The sequence below is a fragment of the Amborella trichopoda genome, chromosome 4 (genome assembly GCF_054954075.1).
Source record: "Amborella trichopoda isolate Santa Cruz 75 chromosome 4, AtrichopodaSantaCruz75HAP2 v2.0, whole genome shotgun sequence".
NCBI classification, from domain to species: Eukaryota; Viridiplantae; Streptophyta; class Magnoliopsida; order Amborellales; family Amborellaceae; genus Amborella; species Amborella trichopoda.
In genome coordinates, this window is record NC_142339.1 from 5,147,827 (window position 1) to 5,166,855 (window position 19,029).

At 36.8% G+C, this 19,029-nt stretch overlaps 1 protein-coding gene across 2 annotated transcripts; it reads right to left on the reverse strand.

Annotated features, from left to right (window-relative positions):
- Window positions 1–1,576: 1,576 nt before the first annotated feature.
- Window positions 1,577–18,512, reverse strand: LOC105421050 (uncharacterized). 2 transcript variants are annotated; one of them, XM_011626961.3, is made up of 8 exons: window positions 18,210–18,512; window positions 15,755–17,271; window positions 8,745–10,116; window positions 7,932–8,211; window positions 6,894–7,001; window positions 6,493–6,771; window positions 3,381–3,524; window positions 1,577–2,115 (listed from the first exon to the last, which is right to left on the reverse strand). In XM_011626961.3, the coding sequence occupies exons 2-8, from the start codon at window positions 17,211–17,213 to the stop codon at window positions 1,927–1,929; spliced, it is 3,831 nt and encodes a 1,276-aa protein (XP_011625263.1). In that variant the 5' UTR covers window positions 17,214–17,271; window positions 18,210–18,512; the 3' UTR covers window positions 1,577–1,926. The 2 variants fall into 2 exon arrangements, with proteins under 2 accessions (XP_011625263.1, XP_011625262.1); XM_011626960.3 differs by having other exon boundaries at window positions 15,755–17,261; window positions 18,210–18,483.
- Window positions 18,513–19,029: the final 517 nt, after the last annotated feature.

The window sequence follows — 19,029 nt, forward strand, 5'->3', positions numbered from 1 at the left end:
AAATAAATTTTGATCCTATTTTTTAAGGTGCAGTTTGTTTAGAGCCAAGGTTCTAAAGAATTAAAATAAAGGGCATGTTCAAATATTATCGAGAAATATGGTTTCAATATTTAAAATATTTGTGATAGCCTTGAAACATATTTTCATCTTTAATTATAAATTTTAAAATTTCAAAAATAGTGTAGATCAAGTAAGTCTACGAAAACTTGAAAATCGTGAAAATTGACGTTCCAAAAATATGTTATAAGATGCACTATTTCCAAAACTTGAAATCCATTTTTTTCTTATGTCCATAAATCTTGATATCGAGATGCTCAATTTGAAGATATTTGGCATCAAAACAAACTCTTCTAATGAAATTTTTGAGGTGGGCTCTAATTTGATTGTTTAGAGCCTCGGCTCTATATAAACTTTTTCCATTTTTTAAAGAATATGCAATACCTAATACAGAGATCACTAATGTGTAAAAAAATAAAAAATAATATCTTTAGAAGGAAAATTCTAAGTTGGTTTATTTGAAATTAATGGCTGTACTTTTTCCTTATTTAAAAATAATATATTTTGAATTTTGAAATTCAAATAGACCACCTTAGAATTTCAAAATCCAAATCGTTTTAGTTCACAAAAACTTTTGGTCCTGATTTTGAAGCTCCAAACAGATTTTAAATTCCAAACAAATGCCATTCTGGGGGGAAAAAATTTTAAAAATAGGGACATAAGAATAAATTAAAATACATAAGGGATGGATTTTTAATCTCAAAAAAGATGGATGCTGCATTTGAATGGGATACATAGTCCCATTAAAAACCTTTGGGTTTATCGCATCGCCGTTTGTTACATCACTTGGATGGTGATCATGGTATTTACAGTCATGTACGCATCGTACTTCAATATTTGACTGCCGTAATATCCCTCTTCACATCTCGACATGCGAACACGCAGGAATGGAACCCTTAGCGCTCTACCATTTCCCCTCATTATACTAGAACCCCATGCTCAATACCCTTCTCTCTCTTTCTCTCTCTCTCTCTCTACTAAATATTTAACCTCATACCAATCATCCCCCCACCCCCTTGTTGTCTCTTTATATTAATGAACCTCACACTCGATTAAATTTTAGCTCTTTATTCGTATTATTGAACCTCAAACGCTACAAAATTTAGGGTTCTGCGGGTTCTATTCAACATCAGAAATTTACTTGTAATATCATCTATTCAGTAACATTTTGTGCCATCAACCTGCGTAGGATTCCCATATTTTGAGCAGATAAAAGCCACAGATTGAACAGATGATCCATGCATTCACAACTTGGACACAAAAGCACCTATCCTTCAAAACATATTGCCACACTCCATTATCATACAAAAACCAGAATCCTGAAGCCACCAAATGATCCAAAAGCCAAGAGAAAAAAATGTAGAATCATAAGAATTCTACAGCCAATATGCCGAAAAATTAGGCCTAATCTAACCATCATTGACATGGCAAGCATCTCACCCACAAATGATCTCATCCAACTGAGATCAATCCAAGCATCCAACCCAAGCTTAAAGAAAGATGCCAAAGCTTAAAGATCAAAAAGAAAATAATAGAACACATCATATACACAATGCAAGTTCTTCAAAGCAAGAATCTGAGAACCACTTGGGCGTGTGCAAAATTACATTCTAACGTTACATTGTTAAAGGATACAACATGATGTTTCCTAAGAATCACACCTTTACGATTGATCAACACAAGACCCGGCGCTGGTTCACCTTTCACTGTACACTTCCAGCCCAATGCTGTGAAACCCAGGTGGAAAAATGAAACCCAAAGAGCTCTGGTTTCGTTCTTGCTGATACAAAAGCAAATTCTTCAGCCTGCACTAGACCACACAGAGAGCTCTTGAACCTTTAGAATCACCATTCAGTTATGAGCCAAAAATCAAGAGGAAATGGGTTCATATGGGTAAGAAAGCCATGGGTGTTTTAAGGCTTCCAAAGCTGACGGCCTCTTCTTGGGATTTACTTCAAGCAGATGGGCTACAAAATCGATGAAACCCTGATCTCCCATTGGTAATCGGTGGCGCAAGGAAGTCTTTTTTGGTATCAAGTATTCCAACCTGTTTGTGTCCTGGGAAACAACGAAGAGCCACTTAGCAATTAAAAGGAATCAGCAGGAGCACAGCTAAATTTGAAAGTCCTCTCTCTCTCTCTCATTAGTAATCAGCAGGTGCATAATTCAATTTGAAAGCCCTCTCTCCCTAACTCGCTCTCTCTAACAATTAATTGGAATCAGCAGATGCACTATTCAGTTCAAACAGTTGACAGTGCATGTTAGTATGCCAAAAAGGAAAAAAAACATTGGATACCTAATGGATCTTGAAGTACTATTTCTGCATACCCCTGACCAAATCTACCCACACTGGGATTACTCATTAATGGTTGATCAAGGTTGTACACACACATATTGTGCACGCCCGTGTGTGTGTGTGTGAGAGAGAGAGAGAGAGGGAGGGATCAAAGAGTCAGAGGAGGAACAGTTAGAAACAGGATAACAACACAGGCATGTAATAAAGGAAAAACTTTTGTTCCTCCCATAGAATGACTGAAACAGTGTCCTAACCCATTTTGACCATCCATTCATTTCGTTGGTGAAGACTTGAGGAGAGGTTAATAATAAATAGTAAATGGACAGAGCAGTCCCAAAAAGGTGAACTAGTAGTGCTATCTATCAAGATTTTCACCATAGAATAACCGATAAAGTTGTGGCAAAGGTGTTTCTGTCAATCTCTTGACTGGCTTACTGGAGGTCTCCACAAATTCTGGTCAACATGCTAGGAAAATGGTATAGGATAATGCTAAATTAGTCCTCCTACAGAAGAAATATAAGCTTTCCCACTAATAACAAAAGGGTGGGTTTTGCATAAGGTGCCCTCATACTGTAGAAGTAAGGCGCACCTCTACATTTTTCCTAGGGATGAAGTTCTAGTATTGGAAACCTTGCAAAGGGTTGAAACTATTTTCATCCCCAGTCATGAGATCTAAATTTCCAAAAAAAGGTACAAATCAAGCATATATATGAACACTTGAAAATCTCGAAAATAGATGTTCCCGATGACTGGTTACAAGAAGCACTATTTTTCGGACTTCAATTTTTTTTCTTCATATCTATATATGTAGAGGTCGAGATGATCAGTCGGAGGGTTTTCCAACATTGAAACACTCTCTTCTAGAAGATTTTTGATGTGGACCTTACTTCAATAGTATAAGATTGACACCTTATATGAACTGTTTCCATAACCAAACCATGGAAAAATAGATGCTACACCCCAATGACGCCAAGGCCACAACAAAAGCCGCACAGTCAAACTACCACATGAAAAAAATGTAAAATACCTGATTGCGCTCATAAAGCATATGATTTTTTGTGAAATATTTGTATGTATCCCGTCCCTTTGCCAGCATTGTTGGTTCAATGGGGCCAATGATACCGATCACACGAGCTAGTAACGTAGCAGGGGAATCATTCTGGAAGAGAACCTGCATAAAGATTAGAATGAGATTACCTTGAACCTTCACTAGCATGAAAATAGATATTGGAAGTACACAAAATAGATGAAAACAATAACTTGACATGCACTTAAGAACAAAGTATTAATTTCAAATCATCAGCAATTCAATGTTTCAAGTTGTGTAGAAACAAGCCTGGACTGGATCTCTGCAGTAAAAGGTAATTCTGAGAAAAGCATATCCTACTCAATCACTATCTGTGATTTTAGATGAGCATCAAAGCAACGAAGATATTCACATAGACACTGAACGAGGCCAGCCAAAAAGAATCGCCCTCCTAGTCACTACTTTCATCGCAATAATTCCACACCACATCTATCAGCTTTCAGTTGAGCAGCTTAGTTAAAACTAAGCAGGAACCTTTACAAACTAATCAAAGCATTCTTCACCAAGTTTCTCTCACCACCTTTATCAGTTTTCATAATAATTACTAATCACCCTCAGTTACAACTAAAACTAACTGGACTCTTTTGAAACTTTACCATTGCCATGAAATGAAAGATGAACACTCATTCTCACCTAACCAAATACAACCTCACCACTGAAATGCACAAGTGTTGCATCCAGCTTGGAGAAAGTAATTGCTAAACTACAGTCCAAATGAATTCAGATATGGAAATTTTGACCTTCACTGCAGCAATGTACTTTTACAGTGCAGAATTTGATCATCCATTTGAAAGCAACAAGCTTTTGTTCCCACTTGTTGGTAAACCACAACAATTAAGATATCAGACGACAAACATGAAAACTACAGCAAATAGCACTTGTTTTGCATGCTTCTTAAAGCTTTCCACATGTTTTGAGAATATGACCCAATTCATTTAAGATAACCATAACTTATGACTTCTGCACAATAGAACAAGATATCATGCAGCATATCAAAGGTCAATTAGGTGGTAGGCCTTTAAGGGAAAATTTCCAAATGTCAAGAACATTATATTATTATTTTCAAAAACCACAAAAAAAAGTTCATATCAGACTCGCTGTCTCTCAAGCCAATCTCCTAAAAAGGAATCATTTGGAGATCCAAAAAATTGATTCAAATCTATTGCTACAGCCAAATTGAATCTGAGCCGCCCAATTCAATGGGCAGATACTCAAAGTAATTTGAAGCTTTTCTGGAGCTCCAAATCAAATCTTATTTGGAGAAGCCACTACAAAAAAGATATCTTCATAAAAACTTGGCTTGGAGCTCCATAAGTGCTCCAGAATATCGCCATCCAGAAACCAGATTTGAGGCGTCCATCTTGATCAGAAAGTAGATGGTAGATCTAAGGGTTTGATTTTATTTAGAGCTCCAAATAAAATGTTATTTGGAGGTGATTTTGCACACTGTAAAAGGGGTTTTGAGGTGGTAACATAATAATACAATGTTCCTAAGAACCCATAGAAATTATCCTCATTCTTTAGTTAACCCAAGATGAACGTGGACTGGGGTCAATCTAGAAAAAGTAATTGCTTGTTTGGAACCATAATCAGCAAACCCACGAAAATTTCTTTTTTTCTTTTTTTTTTTTTGTTTTGTTTTTGGTTGATAAGAACCCTTATATATCTTAAAAGACATTCCTGAAACTTCAAAATGGTACACTCTGCAAGGAGGGTAAGGTTACTGTTAACCCGCAAACATAACAGAGGATTGTAACCATCTTGATATTCTTTAAAAGAGGGACGACCTAAACAGTGTTAAAGTAGGAAATGCATACAATGAGACCATTTTCTTTTGATACAAGGAGGTCACAATCATCATTGACCGCTAGACTTGAAATCAGGTGGTTGAGGATTTGTCATTGTTTAGGCACAAAGTTCAAAAGAAAATTTGTCGAATTTTGTGACACTTTCAGCTATTGGATTTCACACCCAATGGGCTAAAAATGATTGTGACCTCCTCCTACCAAAAATAAATGGTCTCATAGTATACAATCCCCTTAAAGTATAAGGACTTAACATTTTTCTGAGAATTACAAGAAAATTAACTTTTCCAAAGCATGTTTTAGCTTAAATGTTAGCTTAGATAACATACCTACCTGCTCAGCAGTTGAATCCTATATGTAACTATAATAAAAGGCCGACTGCTACGAAATGACAACATCAAGAAGTACTGAATATTGCATTAATAGTACTATATCAAGAAGTGCTAAGTATTGCACAAATAGAACTGCATAGTGAAAAGATGTAAAATTAACATGAGAAAAATTGAGTTCACAAAAATAAATAAATGAACAAATGAATAAAACTCCTCACTACATGATAAAGCCTCACGTATAAATTGAGAACGTATACTATCATTTCATGGACCAAATGGTAGAAAGTGTTTTTAAATTCTGCTAGGGCGCAAAACAAGGTCCCTAGCCTAGTTTGAGTTACTTGAGTCCGAGTCAACTTGCCCAAGTTCGGGCTGAGCCACCGAAAGAGCCAAAAAACCCAAGAACATTGGGCAAATTCCCAAAAATCCATAAAGATTACAAAAAACAAAAAAAATATCAGCAACAGAAAAAGTATATAAGGATGAGAAAAAAATTTAAAAAATAAAAATTAAAAATAAAAAACAACTGGTAGAATATTATTCTCCCAAAAAAATATGAAAATATAAAACCATAATAAAATATACTGAACCAAAATAAGTCAAACATAATTGGTTTCGTCAAGGTTAAAGTCATTTATAAATCAACTATAATCAATAATAAATTAATTATATATACCCCCAAGTTTGGGGGCCCCTGTGTTTGGCATCTTGCCAAGCCAGAGTACCTCAGACGAGTCCGAGTTGGACATGCCACACTTTAAAACTACTGGGGCGCACAGCATCCATCATTTCAACGGACATTTCTTATCCAATGGAGCATAGTCTATGGGATCATGCTCTCTCTAAAAATATCATATATGTGTCCACATCATAAATTGAAAAAAATTTAAAAAAACAGTTGTATTAATAGCTTACATTTCCCGAGCAAAGCTCTGCCAGGATGCACCCAAGTGACCAAATGTCTATTTTCTTGTCATATGGAAGGCCCAAAATAACCTCTGGTGCACGATAAGATCGGGACTGCACATATGAGCACAAATGATCTGTCTCAAAGCAACTGCTCCCAAGGTCAATGACCTTCACTTCACATCTACTATAACTCTTAACCAAAATGTTCTCTGGCTTCAAGTCGCAGTGGATAAGGCCAAGACCATGCAAGAATTGCAGAGCTTCCAAGCACTGAATGGTAATTGACTGCACAAGAGAATATCCATGATATAGTCATATACTAGCACTTCAAAGAGATAACATAGTAAAATAAACTCTCTTTTTCTGATAGAGTTTTCAATTTCGAATTAGCACATATTTGAACAGACCTGTAACCTTGGCATGGTAAAGTAAACCTCTCCCCCGGATTCTCTATTGAATTTGTGAAATTCATACAAATTTGCCTTCAGAAGTTCACATACAATCAACAAATGTTCCTGCACAAGAGAAAATGGAAATCAATTATCTAGAGAACAGAATAATCAATGCCGCAATACCATGGATGGTAAGATAAAGGGTAATCTGCTGTTCTTTAAATGAATTAAGACTAGCACATAAACATGATTCAACTAATATTCTGTCCAAACCGTAAGAGAAACAAGTAAACCTGACCTAGAACACAAAACAACCATTCTAATTTAAAATGCTGATCTGCCAAGCAAACCCAAGATTAATAATATATCTCCCAACACTTTCCCTCAGACTAACAGCATTATTACTCATGGAATAAAGGGTATGACAACAAGCAAGCCAAAGACATGCATGTCAGATTCTGGAGCTGGTCACAAACTTTCTTTCTCTCTTTCTTTTAGCAAGCAGTGATAGTGATCTTATTTTCTTTAAAGAAAAATTAAAATGCAGAAAATGCATTTCAGAATAACTGATGTCATTTCAGTGAACCTAGCTATTTTGCCATGCTTTCACCTCCAATATAACCGCCTGACCTTATATTTCCACACCTGCTGCCACACGTCCCTCTGTAATAGCACCAGGTAGGGCTTAACAACCCCCAATCACTACCATCTCAAACCCAGGAACTCTAACTGATGAAGTCTAATACTTGAAGAAGAGATTCTCGTGGTTCAAACATTACCAGTTGAAACCAGTTACAAATAATTATGGTCTTAGTCTCAAGAGAATTAACGACATAAGAACAATAAGCATTGTCTTGACATGCAGTACACAGAAAAATATAATAAGCACTGTCTCAGGTTGCAGTAAATAAAAGCAACAATTAATTTGAACTCTACAACATATAACCACATCGTGGCATAGTTCATAGATAGAAGAGGAAAAAATATACCTAATTCATAGATTCATAAAGCGGATAATATCTTTAAGAAAGAGTTGAAAGAAGTTCAACTTACACGATAGTAAAAATAATCATACAACCGTAGAATGTGATACTTGTCGGCAGGATCATTCTTGTTTACAAACTTAAGAAGCTTTATCTCGTCAAGACTTTGATCAAAGAAATCTTTGTTGTTTTTAATGATCTTCACACACACATCCATGCCTGTGTGCAGGTCATGTGCTTGAATGGCTTTGCTGAATGCAGCTGATCCCAAATACTCAGTAACATGATAGCGCCCAGCAATAACAGAGTTCAGAACAACATGAAAATTTTTATCCTCCTCAAAGCCCGTTCTGTAACAATGAAAAACGCAAATTCTTAAAAAAATCAGAAGCATGACCATGAGAAAAAAAAAAAAAAACTAAAACATATTGTAGAAAGCATTTACCCTAGGAATGATTATAAAAGAAAAAAATATAAACTAAAAATGAAAGTATATCCCCAAAAAAAAAAGACAGTTCATATACCTTAGATTTCTTTTTGATAGAGCATTAAGTAAAATGATAATATCATTTTACTTATAACATTACTTTTGTTATTGCTATCATATTGCTAAGTTCATTAATTCTCCTTTTTCTTGAGACGAAAACCAATCATTCACCAACCCTGTTTCTTTGTAAACGCTCACAGAACCACGGAAGGCTATTTTCTGCCGAGAGGCCCGGCATGTGGGCTCTCTCGAAGGACTACTGTATTCTTCCCCTTTACTTAATACAACAGTTAACTTCATAATAAACAAAATGCTCACAGGACCACATGTATATATGTGTCAATTGGGAATGGTAAGTTCCTAGAATGACAGAACCAATGCATGAGATCAAATTACCTGTTCTTCCTATGAACAATCTTGAGATTAAATGTTTCGAATTCCTCCTCTTGAGCTCGTATCTGTCTCACTTGCTCTTGTACTGCCGCAGCTTCCTCATCATCCACAATTGCCCCAGCCTCTTCTTCTGTATGATCACTTACTTTCTCTTGTCGACCATCCTTTGTGAGTTCTCTTTCAGCATAGGCAGAGTTCGATCGCATTGATGCCGTTGAAGTACTTGATCTTCTCGCACTAGCTATGTTTTCATCTCTAGAGCTCTTGATGGGCGAGGACTCATTACTCTTTCGTTTCCAGGAAGAAAGCACGTCATTGGGACCAATCAAATGGTTCTCATAATCATCTGGAACAGCAGCATTAGCATTGTTCACTTTGCTTGACCAAAAGGAATTTCCAGACTCCCCCTTAAGCACATCTTCAGGTCTTAACGGAGATGGGAACGAAAAGCCATCATTGTAAGTGGCCCCAAATCCACTAACATCATTTTCAACAACAACAAATTTATTAGAATCCCCTCTAGATGTCTTTGTTTTTTCCCGGTTTAATCTATCACTAGAACTCCTAAGGTTTTCATGCTGGGCATGTTTAGACCCACATATACTGACATCATGATCACGAAAGTATTCCACATCTCCTTCACTACTTTCCCCAACCAAACTTTCTCGCATTTCACTGCCAAAATCAGCTGCATCACTGTTGATTCCCACTCCAATGGATCTAACCGAAGTTACTGAACCATGCTGGTCATCATCGATGCACAGGTCTTCTTGTCGAGGCCTTTCACATTCACTAGGATCCCCCCCATTACCTATCATATTGAGCTCATTCGTCTGAGAAACAAATCCCTGCCAAACAGGTTCAGTGCGCATCATCAAGTTTAGTTCTTCTTCATCCATCAATTGCCCATCGTATTGCGCTATTAAATCATTTTCATCAGATCTCCCATACATTTCAGTCATTGACAATCCTATAGGATCCTCTGAAGCAGTAACTTGCTTAATGTTTTTAGACTGAAAATATTGCTCCCCAGAGAAGTAGGAGTCCTCCTCTGCAAAAGACTGTTCATCCTCCTCGTCCTTAGTTCGACCTCGCTCCTGCTGGTCCGGAACACTACCATGACCTGTTCCCTTCTCATTATCACTAGGGTAGTCAATCTCATGAGCCAGAAACCAAGTCTCATCTTCAATGGGCTGCCTCATGTACCCAACATCATCATCATCTTCATATTCATCAGAGTCCCAGTACTCGTTTGGATAGTCAACTGACTCATTCAAATCCCCAACGGTAGCAAAGCCAGAAACTAAATCAGATGTATCCTCGGCAATTCCCTGGCTTACGGAGAGCCAACTACTCCCAACTGTTCTCCTTCCACCTGTTTTAGCCAATTTCCATTATTAAAAGGGCTTTATATTGGAATGGTACTAAAATATCAGTACAAGAACAGAAACAATAATTTAAACTAAGGTAAAGAACACATGTTTATTAAATAAAACATATGAAATAATGAAGGACAAAAAGTTAAAAAAAATACAAAAAAAGAGTCTTCGATTAAAAAAGAGCTGTGCAGGCAACAGTAATCTGTGAACAAAAATCCATAAAAAGACTCGCCCATCAAAAAGAGAGCCTAAAATACATGTATCTTCCACTTGTTCTACACAATAAATATCCTTTGTTATTTTGAAGGCAGTGCACCAGGTTGAAGCTCTTCTAAAAGTTAATCCCAGGTACAAGACTTTTCTTTTTGTTACGAAAAAATCTCATTAAAATTCACTTATAGAGAAAAGAGTCATTAAAATTCAAAAGAAAGGGGTACACATTAAATTGTGCTTAAGTTCCATCTGCCTGTTCTTCAGGCGGTCTATTATTGAGGAGGACCAAAACAATATTTTTAAGGAAAAAGGAAATTTTCTATGGTAAAATTTCTGAAGGCCAAGTCCTCAAATCACATCTTATAGCTAAAATGCAACATACACATTTTCCTACATTTCTATTACTGGCTTACTGCTATACCTAAACAAGAGAAATGTATGACAGGGAGATAAAGCAGCCATGAAATCAACGTTTCGAAAAACAATCCGCACAGTGCCTAGATGCCCAAGACACATCTGGCCGCACGCCTAGGCCTGGGCGGCCCATTCTGGGCGGTTGTACCTAGGCGGGCACCCAAGGAGTGGGTCCTTTTTCAATTTTTAAAGATGTCCAAAAGGGAAAAGGGGGTAATTTTAAGCCCCAAAGAGATTAAATAGGTTATGGGGGTTATTTCCAACCCCCAAAATTAAAAGAACACTTCCATAAGCCTTCAATCTCTTAGCTATACCTATTTTTGATAATCAAAAATATTTTTTGTAGTTTGAAGAGCTTCCTAAACTTTTCTTTTCTCATTGGAATTATTTTTAGGGTGCTATTGGAGGTATTAGAAGACTTTTGAGGTGATTTGTAGCTTGATTGAGGTCACAAACATCGAAGAGAAAAGATTGGGCAAAAAAGGTCAGTTTGTAATCTTTATTTGAGTCTCATTTTTTGGATTTGAGATATCTTCTGCGGGGTCTACGACGAGTGGGGATCAGGGATGAAAGTATTGTGTTAACCCGAATAAGAATGACAAAAATAAAATTATGTGCGATTTTTGTGGATGTAATAGATTCGAGAAACACATTGCATATATTAGAGGTGATGTCGCCCCGTGTAAGAAGGTCCTAGAACTTGTAAAAAACGAAATTTCTGAGTACATTGGAGCTGAAAAAAAAAAAAAAAAATAACAAAAAAAAAGGATATAGCAGAATTGAGGGCACGGGTCCATATTTTTTATGATGATGTTGACATTGATAACGATGACGAAGGGGAAGACGAGGTAGGTATGGTTGCTACTTAGAGCTCTATGAGTAAGAGGAGTTTTGGGTCTATGATTCCTCATATGAAAGGGCCTATTGATAGTTTTTTTACACCTAACCCCGAAACAATAATTGAGAAATGGAAGGGTAAGGGGAAATAGCAAATCACAATTGAAAATAGATTTAGGAAGGAAGACAGGACACGTGGTTCAGTATATTGCTTGGTGGTTTTACAATGCGGGCATTTCTTTTAATACTACTCCCTTGAATAGCTTCCATACAATGTTGGAAGCAATTGGGCAATTTGGGCCAGGGTTGAAAGACCCAACTCCATATAAGCTTGACGAGCCATTATTGAAGAAAGAAGTTGAGCATACAAAGGAATATCTCAAGACCCATAAGGATGGGTGGGCTAAATTTGGGGTTTCTTTAATGACCAATCTATGGAGTGATAGAAGGAGTACCATGAATTTGTTAGTAAATTGTCCTTTAAGTACATATTTTTTGCGATCCATTGATGCTTTTGATGATATTTATGATGTTCATTATGTACTTTGTTTCATTGATAAGGGCATTGAGGATGTTGGGGAGGAGCATGTAATTCAAGTGGTCACAAATATTGCTTCTCCCAATATAGTTGCAGGTCATTTACTTCGCCAGAAGAGGCCTTGCATATTTTGGACTTCTTGCACTGCACATTGCTTTGACCTTATGATTGGGGCCATTGGTGAGATGTCTGTTATTAAAGGAGTGCTACCTAAAGCTAAGGAGGTTGCAGTCTTTATATACAATCACATTATTATCCCTAGAATGATGCGCAAGTTTACTAAGAAGAGGGACCTAGTAAGGCCCGAAGTCACTAGATTTGCCACTGTCTACCTTAGTCTATAGAGCATGTATAAAATGAGGATCCCATTGAGGACTATGTTTGCTTTAGAGGATTGGAGTAGGTGTAGGTGGTCTAGAGATGCCAAGGGTATGAAGGCACGGGATATTATTCTTTCCAAATATTTTTGGCATGGGGTAAAGCATGCGATACTAGTATTTCTACATTTGGTGAAGGTCTTGTACATGGTTGATACTGATAAGCCCTCTATGGGCTTTATTTATGATGCAGTTGAAGGAGTTAAGAAGGAGATTGAAGAGAACTTTCGCAATGATGAGGCAAGTACGGCCAAATTTGGGAGATTATAGATATGAAGTGGGATAGGCAGCTCCATACACCATTGCATGCAGCGGAGTACTACTTGAACCCCAAGTTCTTTTATGTTGATGCAGATATTGAGGCAAAAGAAACAATTATGGATGGTTTTAATAAGTGCCTTGAGAGATTAATTCTCGATCCAAATATCCAAGGTAAGATATCAACTGAAGAGCTCATTTCATACAAGTGTGCTTTGATGTCATTCGGCAAAGATATGGCAGTAAGACAGAGAAGCAAAGACGAACCAAGTAATAATAATATATTTTGTATTTTTGTTTGAAAATTTTCTTTCAAGTTCCTAAAATTCTATATGATAATGTTAAATACCTAAATTAATTATAAAGGTTTCCCATATGTTGCAGCCCAATGGTAGAGACAACATGGGAGTCGCGCTCCACACCTCCAGAAGATGGTTATTCGGATCTTGAGTTTGAAAACTACTTCTTCTGGTTGTGAGAGCAATTGGAGTTTGTTTGAGATGGTATTTTATATTCTTTTTTTGTTTACAAGTTCATTTTTCTAATATAGATTCATAAAAGATAATTGATAATTAGATATTAATATATGATATAATAGATTACTAACAGATAGCTTAATTAGTAATAATAGTAGTACACTAGCAATTTAATACGCATGCATTTTTTCCTTATATGAGCATACAAAGAGAAGAAATTGGGTTGAGCAAAGGAAGCTCAATGACTTGGTTTTTGTTAGAGAAAATCAGAGGCTCAAGGAGAAGTATGACCAGCAAAAGAAGGATCCCATCATTTCGAAAGACATGGAAAATGCTTCTGATTGGATAGTTGGGGTCCTTGGTACCGAGGTCCTCCCCGGGGAGGGTCTGACTTGGGAAATGGTCAAGGAGGCTTCAAGTCGCGCTTCTGAACCTAGGAGGGCTACTTGAGCAACAATTGTTGCTCGTACTTCACACTCACAGAGGGAGAGGGAGATAGAAGAGGAGGCAGATTTAGAAGAAACTGCAGAAGAAAAGCAATATGTTGAAGTGGGTGACGATTCTGATGATGATGTTGAAGTAGATGCAATAACGATGTTGCTTCTAATTCTTATTGATGATGATTGGAGAAACGACGATGTCCTCTCTCTTCTTCTTTTGTCATATCTTTATTGCACCATCTTGGTTTGGACTTTAGACATTTGGATGTTACACTTTTTACCTTTTTGGACTATTTTGTTGTTTGGTTTTATAATTTGGAAAGTTTGGTGAAGAGTTGGAAACTTGGAGTCCATGTCATTATGGAATATGGAGAGTTGGAGACTATCAAACTATTACTAATACATAGCCTATTAGACTTTAAAAAAAATTAAAATTTTGTATGTTTTAAATTTTGAAATTTTGAACAAGTTTATTCTCAACATGCAATATATGGTTTGACTTTTCAAATTGACACAAATATATTCATATAAGTGCGTTTGGACAGCACATACATTTATATATCCAAAGAATTTGTACTACAATGCGCCTGAGGTTTTGGGCACTAGACTAGGCGTTGGGCTCCAAGCCGGACACCTAGCGCTTTTTGAAGCCTTGCATGCAATTGAACGTTATTATAAGAGACGATAGCTCTGATCATCATGAGAAGGATCAAAAAACGGTCATAATTTGAAGTCCTAACTCTTAGGTGTCAATTTTTAAGACCCTCAAGTGTAGGGCCAAGATGTACCAGCAATTGACGTAAGCTTGAACATTTAGACTAATATGAGATTTAGAAATACAACTAAGAGCTTGAGAACTGAGTGCTTCTATCATATCATATCACTATACACCTATAGTCGTGAAATGAAAGTTGACATGATTTTTTTCTTCTTTCAACCATACAAGGTGAACATGCTATCTTACAAGAAATAACAATGTTTTCCCCTTTTAAATTTTTCATTCTATTTTTTTTTTTTGGATTTTTGCAATTTGATTAAATTTTTAATATTTAGAAAATCTCCATCCCAGCTCAACATATTCCATGTTTAGGACTTATCGCACCTCTGCCAGCCTTGTTCAAACTTCAAACGATAATAGGAAACTTTGGATAGTTTGAGGGTAAATACATACTCCAGAAAACAGAAAATGAAAAATCAATAAGAAATATGGAAATTTTCTATATTCAATCCATGCAAACAATAATTCAAGAAATAGTGACTACCACTTTGAGGAGTTAAGCATCACAAGGTATAACCATCTAAAACCAAGATCATGGTTATGCATTTGAAAATCTTGAAACGAGTGCAACTCACATACAAAGAATAAACTTTATTCACCAAACCAGTTCGCATCATGTAATGGGAAGCCCTTATTCTTCGGCTATGCATAGACTTCGAAATGATATCAAATGATATGTAACCGGTCAAAAAACCATGAGTTTTTTATATTTGAAATCATTTCGTTGCTCCACTCTGCATCATAATATCCTGAGATAAAGTTTTGAGATAATTATTAACATAAAATATGTATTAGGTGCCAATACCTGTTAGCGGCAATGATGCTACTAATACATGTATGCAATACATGCTTCTAGCAATTTCTGTTGTTGGACAGTGTGGGATCAAAACTGAAACCAAACAGTTCACATGAAATTTGCATATCCCAACAATACAGGATCAAACACAGAAAATATGAAGTAACACTTGCAAAAATCAAACTGATGTTGACAAATGTTTGCATTTACGATAATTCAACAAAAAAAATAGGAACACTACAAATAAATTTCCGCAGCACATGAATTGATGTCATCGTAAGAATTCAAGGTCTCTCATAAAGTGAGAATAGACATAGACAAATAATCTGCCTGTTGCTTTTTCTTTTCTTTCTTTTTCAAGTTCTTATGGTATCATATGCCAGAACATGCCCACTCAGTTTCAAATTAATTCAGAAACAGAAAATTCTATAAAAGATGATTACTCATCAAGCATTACCCAACAGATCAAAGAAAGCATTTTATATTAAAGAGACTAATTAAAGTAACCTGAGGAGTTGATCTCTTGCCCAACTGGAACATCGAGAAATGATCCTATTAAGAAAGCACTGTCAGCATCAGAGGGCTTGATTCCGGACCCTCTTCGATCTGCCTTCTCATCCCAATGGATGTTAACAGGTTTTTCCTCAGACTTGAGTCTAACAGGAGGCAGCCTTGGGAGCTCTTCCCGGTGATACTCTGAGTTTAGAGGCATATCCAAGCTCACAATGTTCTTCTGGTCACTGCTTCCTTGAGATTTCCCCTTTAAGGAAGCTCGGTTGACCCCTTCAAATTGAAGCTCTCTTTCAGAAGAAAGATCACTCTCTTCAACTTTCCATTTCCCCTCCATTCTACTGTCCCCTTGGTCTGCAGATAAACTATGAAAACCTTTATAATCGGAGAGTGAATCCCCAACTGGAAATGGGAAGACGGTCTTGATGGAACAATCTTTCCAAGCATCAGAAGAAGAAGACTGGCAAAGCTTATCCCCTTTTGGCCATGAATATTCAGGCAAGCACTCTGTGGAGTAAGGACCCACAAGCTTACTCCCCTCAGAAGATGAAACCTCCCTAGAAACCTTCACTGAAGACTTCAAAGATCGATCAACTTCATTATTTTGGATCGTCCAAATTGCTTCAAACTTCGGATCAACAATCGAGCTTGGCCCACCAGACCAAGAAGATCTCTTCCCTGACACACTCATTTGGCTAAAAGCTTGCTCAAACTCGATATTTTTTGGTTCATTTTCTGGCTGCTGATCGATCTCCCTCGTGTTTTGGACCCATTTATGGTTTTCTCCCAAATTATTGGTATCTTTTGCTGGTTTCTTCCTAGATGAGGCCCGAGCAGGCAGATACTTAGATAGCCCAGATGCTTGAAGCTCTAATAAACTATCCCTATCAGGATCGTGCAGAAAACTATCTCTGCCAACAGGCCCACCATTGAAGTTCCAAGGATACAGGTCCTCAGAGGGGCTTGCTAAAGTCGGGTTTTGAGTGTTCTCTGAACCTTGCTTAAAAGTGAACTTGCTTTCGCTTGTCCCGACCAGCTCTTGGGCTTTCAATTTTTCAGAACTAGAGTGTACTTCTTCTGCAATGGAAGTAGATTTACGATTGGTTTCTGACGCATTTCGAACACTCCCATACTCAACCTCCTTCACAATAAGTTCTCCAGAAGTCTCTCCACTCCAAGTGCCTGTGATTTGGGGTTTTGGGGGCTTTGCATCTGAACGTGGTGCCTCAACTTTGGGCAATTGGGCTATATTATAATTGCTGGGTTCTGTTGAAATATTTATTTTTCCGTATTCCTTTTCATTCCCAATAATATCTATTGGATCTTCGACAGGAGGATGGTGATGGGATCCATTTGAGTCCTGACGGTTACTAAGCTCTCCACGAAGAGCTGCCTCAGCTCTGGTAAAACGATGCCGTCTCAAGTAATCTAAAATGACATCCACTGTATCCCCCATTTCCCAATCTCTAGTCAATCAGAGACTAGAGAGAAGAACTCGCATGACCTGAAAATTACTGATTCAAAGTGGATTGATAGTGTCTTTTCACAAAGGAAAAACAATGAAGATGGTAACAAATACATGGAAAAACTATACTTTCAGATAAATCATATACGATATGTCACAAACCCGATCACAGTAGATCAAAATGAACCCAAATACCCCAAGAAAATCAACAAAAGAAGAACTATAAAAAGTTCCTTTTTTCCTATATATAAGTTTGAAAAAGATAGAGCAAATCCTCTTCCTAAAAAAAGAAAAAGAAAAAAAAAACTTTTGCAAATAAAACTCGTAGGGTTATTTCACATCTTTTCAGGCATTTGGGAACTCTTTACCAGCGAATACGTAATATTGTACTCAGCTCAAGGTGAAAAATAGAGCAAAGTTCACAGTTCAGACTCCAAACACTACCACTATGTTCAAAAGAGAAGCTACGCATATCAAAGAGGGAGAGTAAATATTCAACAAAATGAAATCAAAATAGGTTAACTCGAAATCAATTTCACTACACATGACCCAAATCTAACAAGCCCAACCTCACAATTAAAGATTTACCAAAACCAGAGACTTTAAGCCAGAAATAAATGCCCTTGAAATACTTCAAAAACATGAATGCCCAAACAGTCATGAAAACAACATGATGCACTAAACAAAACCCAACATTTAACATGCTAAAAAAAACACTCCCCGTCCAAAACCCTAACCAAATCCATCATTCCAAACCAGACACAAACCAAACACAACAAAATCACAATGAACTCAGAAACGCATCCATGACCACAAGATCAATCAAAAACCCGAAACCACAACCTCCATAAACCAGTCAAAACCCCCAAAAAAGAAGATTGAGAAAACCCTAACTCCATCCCCAAATTCGTCACAAAACCCAAAAAAACTAAAAAAAGGAGAGTAGATTTGAAGAGAGAGGCAGAGAAAGAGTTAGATAGAGCTTACAGATCGAAGAGAAGCAAGCGTCGGAAAGGGGAGACACTCGTGATTTAGGGTTTAAAAGGGCATCTGGTTCTTCTTCCTGTGAATCTGCCATGGCAGGTAGCGAGAGAGAGAGCATAGGCACCTGCATTTTTCCCAAACCAAAGAAGTAAAAATAAAACGAAATAATATATTAAAATTAAGCATATTAGAGCCTCTTTCTGACTCTATTCACTCCCTATAAAGAAGAAAAATAATACTAAATAATATATTAAAATTAGGCATATTCGAGACCCTTACGATCCCTTTGTTCATCCTCATCAAACTGCGATTTTCCCTTTTTCTCCTCCTATTTATCTGCCCTCCTCTTTGTCCTTATTGATCCTTTGGTTCTTCTAATTTTTATATTAGAGAATGCCAAAATTACGCATATGTTTTTTTTGGATGAAATTATATAAGGCCCTAGGCTTCATGAAAACAAAATAAAGTCTAACCTCAAATCCATGTCTCGAAAACACTTTCGGCCGCAAAATCTCTATGATGGCTCCAAATAAATTTCCAATACCAACAGTAAAATTTGAAACTCAAAAAATAGTATAGATCTTGTGGATTTATGAGCACTTGTTTTTAGGGCGAAATGTACAGTCATTATATATTATTTTTAGAACTTAAAATCTTAATTTATTGCACAACCATAAAGTTCAAATCGAGATAATCAATGCATAGGTTTTTCAATGCTTAAATTGCAGTTTTCGATGAGTTATGAGGTGAGGCTTTACCTATCAAATAATGTTCCTATTTTTTAAGAAACCTGAAAGGGTTGTAGCCTTATCAAAGTAAGTAA